This window comes from Silurus aristotelis, assembly GCF_946808225.1.
Source record: "Silurus aristotelis genome assembly, chromosome: 2".
In the NCBI taxonomy this organism is placed as follows: domain Eukaryota; kingdom Metazoa; phylum Chordata; class Actinopteri; order Siluriformes; family Siluridae; genus Silurus; species Silurus aristotelis.
Window position 1 is genome coordinate 36,000,356 of NC_139575.1, and position 10,757 is coordinate 36,011,112.

Consider the following 10,757-nt stretch of genomic DNA (forward strand, 5'->3'; position numbering starts at 1 on the left):
GCCTACCGATGCAAGTCTAGAGGGAATGAGATCCAAAATGGCGCAATAAGGGCTACAGTTTCAGAAAGGCGGGATTGTAGGGTGGGACGTGTGTTTGCTTGGCTGGGAGTAATGAATGAAGACGTGGTTGCTCCACTTACAGGCAAGACGAGGGATTAGCAATAATAAGAATGATGCAGAGCTCCAGAAATGCATCGCAAATCTGTGCAAAAGTGGCGAGTTTCTTCCACCAGGATTAAAAGATCGAAATCTAAATGGATGTAAGCGATCATGGTAAGGAGTTTATTGTGGACTGATGGCGACCGAATGCACCGAAGAAGCGGTTTTATGCTTTCTAACGGAGAAAGGAGGGAGAGCGAAGCACGCGGATTTCATAGAACACTTCCGATCTTTTATTCCCGCTGCAGACGCGTTCAGGAGGTGCGTGGACCGGGTCGCGGTGGTGAGCGTGGAAAACGGAGAGCAGTACGTCTGCTTGAAAAACCGTGAGGATGGTCATCCTGGACCGGACCGCGCCTCCGTCCTGGGAAGCATCCTCAGCTCTCGGGTTGCCCGTGACACCGGGAGGGGGGAGAGCCACGCGCCCGTCCAACCGGACCTGTCACGGAGGCACGCGCTCAACATCAGCGATGAGGTTAAACGAGAAATACCGCACGGCTCGGTATGCGCCGACGCAGGTGCGCACACGCCTCCAAATATTTCGCACGCCTGGATTTCGACTGGATCGTCGGTTTCACGCGCTTGCGATTTGGTCGCGAACAAATCCGAGGACAAATCGGAAATGGGGAACCAGATCGCCAGAAACGTCCTGAGCGGGTCTCCTCAAGGTTCAGGTGTAACTCAAACCACGGGGAAAAGCGCACCGGCGGTGATTGAGTCGACGATTGACGGAGGTGAGTTCCTCCGTCACGCAAGTTCACCGGTGCACACCGACGCCCAGGTGAGCGACAGGTATCCGTCCGGGAGAACTGATCAAAGTCGCCACTCCGAGGAATCGGTAACGAAAGCACGTGAGGAGGATGCGAGAGGAGCGGAGAGCGTTGTAGGCACCTGCGGCGGCTTGGAGGAGGAGAGACCCTCGGGCACGGCGAGCAACACCCCCAGAGGGAGTCGGAGGAATCTAGCGAGGCGCACGACGAGCAACTCGCCGCAGGTCCGACGCAGCGTGCATGCGCTCAGGCAGAGCCGGCACGCGGCCAAGGGCGACGGCGACGCGCGCGCCGAGGACGAGGTCGCGGCGGCGACGCTGGACCCCACGGAGCACGAGTGGATGCTGCGCGCCTGCGACGGCGAGTGGGACAGCTTGCATCGCCTTCTAAAAAGTGAGCCCGGCCTCGTCCGTAAGAAGGACTTCGTGACCGGCTTCACGTGCATGCACTGGGCCGCCAAGCAGGGCAGGCACGAGCTGCTCGCCCAGATCGTGAACTTCGCGCGGCAGAGCGGCGTGGAGCTGGACGTGAACGCGCGCTCGGGCGCAGGCTACACGCCCCTCCACATGGCCGCCATGCACAACCACGTCGAGGTCATCAAGCTGCTGGTGGGCGCGTGCGACGCCGACGTCGAGGCTCGCGACTACAGCGGCAAGAAGCCGAGCCAGTACCTGCGCGCCGACGTCGCGCGTGACGTCCTCGACATCGCGGGCGCCGACGCGGCGCGCGACCCTGCCGACGAGGGGGGCGCACCCGGCGACGAGGCCGCGCGTTGGAAGCTGACACGCGTCCTCCAGTCTAACCTGAGGCTGCTGAACCGCAGCGCGAGCGAGGACGACGACCGCGACTGTGTCGGGGCGCTCGCGCGGGACAGGCCACTCCACCGAAAGTCGTCGTTTAACAGGCTGAAGCCCCGGATGAGCAAGGGGCGCGCGGGGATCACACCGATCGTCCACAGCACGTCGCACTTTGATCGGCTCGAGGGAGCCACGGGCCAGACTTCCGGTCCGGTTAGAACCAGGCCCAAGTCCAACCTGTTTGGATAATTCGGATCTCAGACTTCTTAGATTTGCTGCTTCCCTCACACACACACACACACACACACACACACACACACACACACACACACAGTGGTACGGATACCATGGGTCCAATATATGGGTCAAATCAAAGCTAAAACAATCCACACATTTATAACTTATTTGATTATCATAATATTTTAAATAATTTTGGAAATGTCCATCATACATTATTACCTCAAACACCTTTACTGAAATATTCCAACAAATCTAAACTGGCCCCTGACCGAGTCTAGTCCTAGACTAAATATTGGGTCTTCACTAACAAAAAAAACCTTAAAATCTTCATTATGTTTATTATTAAATCTAATATTGTATAGGTCTGTATAGAACAATTATTTACTTCACTTATATTTATTAGATTCAAAGCACCTCATGGACCTGCCTGGTTGAAAGTGAGAAACTGGTCAATCTTCTTCTCCAGATGCTGTCGCAGTCAAAATCCGTCTCCAAAAAGTGGATTATTTAACATTAATAACAATGTTATTCTTTTTTTTATACCCATCAGCAATTACATACAAACAAACAATTGAAGAAAAAAAATTGTGGAACGTCAACAAAACAATGGTTTCACTTATCACTTATGTTATAGCAGCTGCAGCTGATTCTTCCATCAATCTCTTTTACAAGGTTAATACATTTTTTGTTGTTTTTTAAATGCAGATTGACTTGGAATGAAAAATACAAAGTCCGGACTCGGGTGGACTTCCTTCCAATAACAAACATCATAAGTCTTATAACAGAAAACAGTCCATGTTGTGCTGTAGAAGCTGCTCTGAATTAGCTGTTTCTATTGAATTCGTATTAGAACATTTACATTTTAGACTCTCTCATCCACAGCAACTTCTAATTATCTTATTTATACAACCGAGTGATTGACGGTTAAGGGCCTTGCCCATGCTGGGATTTGAACTCACAACCTTCTGATTAGAAGTCCATTGTCTTAATTATAACTAATCAGATTTGAGGATCGATATGAATTCAGCTATTACAGTTTAATGCTCTTAAGAAAGAAACGATTGCCTTCAAAAGCATAACAATTTTAATATAGTCATTTAAGGAACTGACTCAGACGGTTTTACTTTCAAAAAAACAACCCATAAACATCAGGTTGGTCTATAAGTGTTGCTTTGTATGAATGACACTATATTTTTATTACTACAGTATAATTTCCTGTCGTTTTCAGATCAAGCGCTTTACGTTTACAGTGAATGTGATTTTTGTTGCACTTTTTATTAACCCTTTATTTAAAATTATTATAGTTCAGAGAGCCAAACATTTCAATCCCCCCCCCCCCGTTGAAGTTGTGGAAAGACTTGCTGAGGGTTTGAGCATGTCTGAAAATGTTAGCGTCATTGTGGTTTCACATGAGCAAGCTCGAGCTCGTTCGCTCTTCACACACTGCTGAACGAGCGATTCGTCAGTTCGCTGTTTTGACCACGACGAGTTCAGAGTTGGGAAAAACACGGCTTTCGTTTTTAGCTCCGTCATGTGCATGTGTTTTTGGCGAATTTTTGCGTTTCTTTGTGTCGAGGAATGGAATATTTTTGTTTTCTGTTTAGTGGAAACGGACGTGAAGAAAGCAGAAGGGTGACTGTTACAGGGGGAAAAACAGAAACACCGATACACAAATAGCACAAATTCACTAATAATTTGTGAATTCAATTGAAGAATATCGTGCACAAAAGTATTGGGACACCTGACTTTTCCAGCCATGTGTTTTTCCCCAATCTGTTACCATAAATTTCCAGCATGACAACGCCATTGTACATGAAGGTTTACTTAACATGGGTTGGAGTGGAAGGTCCTGGAAGCGCTGACCTCAACTCTATTAAACACCTTTGGGATAAAAGTGAATGCTGACTGCACTCCAGACCTCCTCACCCTCATCCACATTAGTACCTGCCTTTACTAATACTCTTGTGGCTGAATGAATCTCAAACAAGTCTTCACCAGCATATTCCAAAATCTAGTGGAACATCTCATCTTCCCAGAAGATGGGGAGGATTTTATAACAGCAAATGTGGAACAGGATTTTCAAAAACCACATACCAAACTTATAGTCAGGTGTCCACAAACTTTTGTCCATACAGTTTATGTATCACATCATCCAGGGTTTCTTCCACTTTTGTGACATTTCTGTGAAATAAGCTAAACACATTAATGATTTTATAGAAAAGTGTATTGTGAGCTAATTATTTACTTTATTACTCTTCATATCGGATCAGAATACCGCTAGGGAAACCTACGCAGAATACAAACTTTATTATATTTTATGTTTCAGTATTTTATATTGAAGTTAAATGCAATTCCAAAGAACAGCTCGGGAAAGACTTTTCCACCTTTTCCACCTCTTCTGATTTGAAAGTAGTTTTTAAAATTAGGGCTTCGCAAGAGTTCGCGTAACAGAACCATACGATTGTTTGTCCACCGCTCAGACTCTGAATGGCTGTAAGTTTTGTCTAGTTCTTCTCAGTTCTCACTGCAGCTGTAATCATTAGGGATCAGGTTTTAAAAAGAAAACTGGGAGTTTTTCTTTTGGTTGGCTTAAGACCTTCTCTTTCTCTTCGCTCGGGTTTGTTGTGTGCTGCTGAAGGTTACGGTACAGAATCTGGTGTTCTCATCAGAAACAGGACTGTATACAGATTAGACATAAAGTCAATTTAGAACGCGACCTTATTTATTTTAGATATAACTCTGTGTGTGTGTGTGTGTGTGTGTATGTGTGTGTGTGTGTGTGTGTTTTATTTAACACAAGCGCCTTTCACATACTTAAACAAGAGTCTAAAAGTTTTCTTTCGCTTGCCGAGGTTAAGCTTAGTCTTGTATTTAATGTATGATGTCATCATTTAACTCTATTCATCAATAGGTCAATGCAAAGTCCTCAGAAGGATAGTAAAATTGAAATGTGTGTGAGTGTGTTTGTTAATTGATGTCCTTGGTCAGCTGGCAAATACTTGTGTGTGTGTGTGTGTGTGTGTGTGTGTGTGTGTGTGTGTGTGTGTGTGTGTGTGTGTGTGTGTGTGTGTGTGTGTGTGTGAAAAGCGAGAAACACATGATCTGTTGCTTGAGCTCATTACCTCACATGATCTAAATGGAGGCAAAGCCCCCCCCCCCCTATTATTATATGTTTAAAGCATTGCATCATGGGTGATAAAAGACTTAAACATGCTTACTTTTTCTCACATCCTCCTTTTTTTTTGGGATTCATGTCAGCCGGGACTTTGCAATGGCCTGGCAGAAAAAGTTACGCAACAGTACAAATGTTCAGGCCAGTTCTTTTTTTCCCCAGAAATTCCAAGAAGTTCTGACACCGGTGAATCGGAAATTACTTCACACTGCCAAAAACCGGGTCGTTTCCCACGTCGTTTCTGCCTAAATGTGCAACAAAAAAAGTTCAGTCATATCGAAATGTGTTTTCGAAGTTAAGATGAATGTTTATGACCTTCCTTTTTAGATTTCTGGACTGAATAATTATACCATAAAACTCTTTAGAAATAGAAATCTCTTGTACATCTTAGATGTTGTCTTTTGTGAACTTTTTTAACCTAATCAGATCTCATACTAAACATTTGTAGGATTTCTGACACAGAAGAAAACTGTTAACTCCAAACCGCATTGTAATGAATTTTTGTATATATATTTGACGATTTTATACAGTTTATAGCTTTGCTTTTTTTATGTCAAATGTTTTATGTTTCACTGTTTTTACCTTAGTACTTCAGCACTTTTAATTTTAAGGTAATATGAGCACTTTTATACATATTCTTGTTCTGGACATGTTCTTATTCTGTGCTATTGTTCCTCATTCACAATTAATGACAAAAACGAAACTGGGTGCCAACTGGAATGTTTGTTTCTCATCATTAAACCAATACTCCATCCAAAGTTCATTCAGTATAATCGTGCCGTATGTTTGATTTCCTACAGATGAGAATTACAACAAAGTTCATTTTGGTAAGATTTAAAGTCAAAAACTGCTTCAGACTGACTTATAAAGGAATCTAGATAACAAATATTTGTAAATATATTCACACAAATGAATGAAAGAGTGAGAAGCAAGGCTACGGCTGATTTCTTTCTAGCCTACACTATAGACTGATAAAGATTCATCGTCAATCTGCACGTTTTGGGATTTTTCCTTCATGAACATATTCCCTAACAAACATGTATAAAACGAGCAGTGTCGAGAATAAGGTTCTAAATTCTTCCTATTTGGACACGAGTCTCTGAAAAGAATTAGTGAAAAAGGTGTTTCAAATACACTATATGGACAAAAGTATCGGAACAGCTGACTTTTCCAGCCGTATGTGGTTCCTCTCCAAATTTTTACCACAAAGTTCAAGGCAGATAATTGTATAGTAAGTCTTCGGATGCGGTGGAATTGAATTTTCCCTTTCACTTAAATTAGGAGACCCAAATCTGTTCTAGCATGACAATACCCCTGTGCACGAAGATGTTCAGCAGGCCAGAGCTCTATAGCAGGAGATCTTCCACTTCAACCCATGTAAAGCTTTATGGAGCTGGCTTTGTGCAAAGGGGCATCGTCATGCTGGAACAGGTTTGTGTCTTTTAATTCACACAAAGAGAGAATTTCCTGCAACCACTTCTAAAAGCATCCTATATAATAGTGTGTCTCAAATTCTGTGGTAAGTGTGGCTGGAAAAGTCAGGGGTCCCAATACAAAATGTAGCACAAACTGTATTGGTATTATTAAATCTAAACAAATATTGTGTCATAATAATCATTTTATTATCCTGGTGATGATTTCAGATGTTTTACTGGGCAATATGTTTGGATATCAGGTTTCCTTTTGGATAAAATACACCACATTCCCCATGACAGATGTGTGTCTTACAGTCTAATTCTGCATTATAAAAGGGCTAAAGCTGACACACACACACACACACACACACACACACACACACACACACACACACACACACACACACACACACACACACTGTAGTTCTAATAAAGTAAAATTAAAAACAAAAATGTATATTTAACCTTTAATTATATTGTCATTTACAATTATATTGTCATGTGTGTGTGTGTGTGTGTGTGTGTGTGTGTTTTGAAAAACATAAGGATTTGCTGACATGAAGAATGTGTAGTGAATCATCGAATCAGAGTCCCTCCCGCTTTCTCTCTCTCTCTCTCTCTCTCTTTCTCTCTCTTTCTCTCTCTTTCTCTCTCTCTCTCTCTCTCTCTCTCTCTCTCACACACACACACACACACACACACTCTCACAGAATAACAAGCATTTGTATTTTTTTTTTATTTTTTGCAACCAGAATGTTCTAGTTCTACTTTGTCCAACCCACTAAATGATTGGCTCTCTATACAAAAACAAAACAAAATAGTCCAACATAAGTATAGAAAGTAACCAGCATATTTTCAGCTTAAAATTATATCATTCAAAAAATTTCTCGGCTTGTAAAATGTGTGAAATTGTCTTTTTTTTTACACAAAAACTGAAAAAAAACCATTGAGGTTTTGTCATTTCACACTATTTTGTACTGATATAGATGTACTCTATGTCTGTGTTGACCATTTTGTAACCTCCTGGCAGAGGCAGAGATGTTTTGAGCTGTAAATCAGACTCAAAGCATTAATGACTCCTGTTTAGAGTCAAGGTGGACCCACAGCGTATCCTAGGAACACGGGGGGTGTGGGGGGACTGAGATTCTGCTCTCCTAGGGGCAATTTTGCATTGCCAAATGACATAGTGGCATGTTTTTGGAGGGTAGAATGAAACCTCAATTCAAATTCAATTCAAACTGAAACAAACAAATTATGTATATAAATCTCACCTTAATTAATTAGTCCTTGTTGAAAGAGCCGGAGATGGTAGTGGTGAGGGGGGAAACTTGATACGATATTAGGAAGAAAGCTTAAAAGGAGTCAGGCTTTAAAACAATCTGGAAACCATTGGGAATGAGGAAACGTCTGTACGTGAAACATACAGACAGAAACACAAGCTCAGGACTGACCAGGGAACCCAGGAGCTGTGACGTAGTAAAGAAACTGTACCTGCTGTACCTCAATTTTAGCACAATAGTCTGTGTTCTTCTTACTCCAGATTAATAAGGTTTTCATAATCATTCCTCTTCTGATTTGGATGTTCAAAGTTTAACTGTAACCTCTTGGCAGATGCAGACAGGTTTTTGGATTCAAATATCTTGATATTTGGCAGAATTCATCCTGCTGTGCAATTCTTTTTTCAAAAATGCTGAAAAAATATTTTGTTCTCAGCACACAATAAAACACAATCAAGGTGTGTGATTGTCAGGAAAATTACACACAATTATATAAAATAAATGGAAAATGATTTCAAGAATGGGCTTTAATATTTACTTCATATAACTATTCTTTTATAATTTATTTGCAAATTTAACTTGAGTTTGTGAAAAGCACAGAATAACGATTTAAGACCCTTTTTTTTACAGAGAGATCTGAAACCAGGTCAGCTTGCTTTATTTGTACTCTTTTATTTCATTATGAGGTTTATTACATGGGCATAAAGAGCGTGGGTCATTTAAAACTCGGTTATCCTGCGGAAGGAGCCGGTGGTGGCGCATGCCGCACCCCAATCGCTGAACTTCCTGTACTCGCCGGGACGCACAAAGTACTGGCGCCCTCTATAGCTGGGATGCTCGAACAGGGTCCAGTAGCCGTCCATCACATTGCAGGAGTAGATGTCCCTGTGGCGGAAACGCTCTTGCACACACTCACAGTCGTCGCTGAACTCCATCATCTGGCCCTGGAAGTCAGGACGCTCGTAGATGCGCATGCGGTACTTCCCCCCGCGGTTCTGGAGAAGGAAATGCAAGAAAAGGGATTTTCTACACAACGTAATACACAATAGCTATGCGTTATATTAGTGTTATAGGTGTATAAAAAGCTAATGATGTGATCACTGCAGAGGAGGGACATAGGGTATCTGGATAGAAGATGCTGAGGATGGAGCCATCAGGCCGGAGGTAAAAAGGAAGAAGAAGGCCAAGGAGGAGGTTTATGGACTTAATGAGGGAAGACATGCAGGTGTTTGGTTTAAAAGAGACAAATGTGGAGCACAAACTGATATGGAGACAAATGATCCACTGTGATGATCCTTAATCAGAGCAGTCAAAAAAAAGAAGAAGAAGAAAGTCTCGCTGTTTTTTCAATATTTTGAAACTATTTATATAAATTTTATATATACATAATAATGTAGTAAAACTTTCTTTTTGGCTTCTCCCGTTAGGGGTCGCCACAGCGGATCCTCCGCACGTTTGATTTGGCACATGTTTTACGCTGGATGCCCTTCCTAACGCAACCCTCCCCAATTTATCCGGGCTTGGGACCGGCACTGAGAGTGGCTGGGGATGGTTCCCTGACCGGGAATCGAACCCGGGTCGCAGCGGTGGGAGCGCTGCATCTTAACCACTAGACCACCAGGGGACATACATAATAATGTAGTAATATAGAAAATTGTTAGTACTCTAGATAAGCGAATATGATTAATGGAAAGTGATTATGAGGTAAATGAAGTTAGGAAAATGGAAATACATTGGGAAATATATTACACTGTACAATCAAGAATTCCCTTCTTACAGCAAAGAGACTGCATTGAACCTCTAAATATAAGGCACAAATATCTAATTATTTGCATTTAATTAGTTTTTAAGGTTCACTGCCTTCACTTTCTTGCATTAAGGAAACACACAAAGATACAAAAGCATCAGGTTTCAACACCCTCAGTGTTGAGCAATTCCACACCGCAAAATATGTACATCAAAATCATGCTCAAATATTATTTTGCAGTGCAAACACACACACTTACATAAGAGAAGGTCCTGCAAGAACGAATGGAGTCGTTGTAGCCCATCCAGCGTTGGTATTCGGGATATTCTCCACGGGTCAGTACGTACTGGTATCCTGCATAATTGGGTTTCTCGTACAGAACCCAGCATCCGCTGTCCACTCGGACGGAGTTGCAGCGGCTGAAATGGGGCTGCATGTCTGGGCAGTCGCTCTCACATTGGTATGAGCGGCCCTGAAAGTTCTTATCCTCGTAAAATGTGATCTGCGATCGGAGAAAGAAGGGTACGAGTACATATTCCACCATATGAGGATCAGATTTGTTATATATGAAATTTTATTTTATGTGTATCAAGTTTTATTCAAACGAAGAAAAACAAAAGTAATCAGGGTTTCTAAAAGCACAAGAACTGTGCCTGAGAGACAGAAAGTTCTTAATGTGATGCTCGTTCTAAAAATGAACCAAAATCTGTAAGCTGCAATGCATTAAAAAATGTAATCCTGATGTTTACAGCTGTTCTGTCTCGTGTTTTCTCACCTTACTCATCCTGGTTGCGTGGTTCCTCAGGCGATAACCGAAACATGGCCGGCCTTGCCCGTTTTATAAACCTCCGCCATGGGTTTGTAGGATCATCAGTTTTTATTGTTTCACTGGATTTGCTACTTTTGAGACTCTGCCAAGATTCTGATCCAGGCCATAGAGCAAAAAGTACTGAATCATCAGCCCAAATGGCACTGACAGCTGCACATTGCTCGCTCAACCTCCCTTTTTCCCTTTTTATTTTCAGCATCCATCAAATCGGCTTTTAGCTGATAATCCGCTATCAAAAGCCGTCCAGGTTTACAGCTGCAAAAGCTTAAAGTCATCATTATTGCTCAACAATGAGGCCTGCTTCTGGAAAATGGGCATGGGTCCGAGTGTGTGTTCGCTGTCTGTGTGTCA

General features: G+C 42.5%; 2 protein-coding genes across 2 annotated transcripts; one reads left to right on the forward strand and one right to left on the reverse strand.

The window, feature by feature from the left end:
- Positions 1 to 114: 114 nt before the first annotated feature.
- Positions 115 to 5,901, forward strand: sowahcb (sosondowah ankyrin repeat domain family Cb). The gene has a single exon (XM_083523017.1). The coding sequence runs from the start codon at positions 296 to 298 to the stop codon at positions 1,973 to 1,975; it is 1,680 nt and encodes a 559-aa protein (XP_083379143.1). The 5' UTR covers positions 115 to 295; the 3' UTR covers positions 1,976 to 5,901.
- Positions 5,902 to 8,482: 2,581 nt separating this feature from the next.
- On the reverse strand, positions 8,483 to 10,642 carry LOC310716413 (gamma-crystallin M2-like). Its single transcript, XM_083523662.1, has 3 exons — positions 10,353 to 10,642; positions 9,837 to 10,079; positions 8,483 to 8,825 (listed from the first exon to the last, which is right to left on the reverse strand). Exons 1-3 carry the CDS (start codon positions 10,359 to 10,361, stop codon positions 8,550 to 8,552), a joined length of 528 nt encoding a protein of 175 aa, XP_083379788.1. The 5' UTR covers positions 10,362 to 10,642; the 3' UTR covers positions 8,483 to 8,549.
- Positions 10,643 to 10,757: the final 115 nt, after the last annotated feature.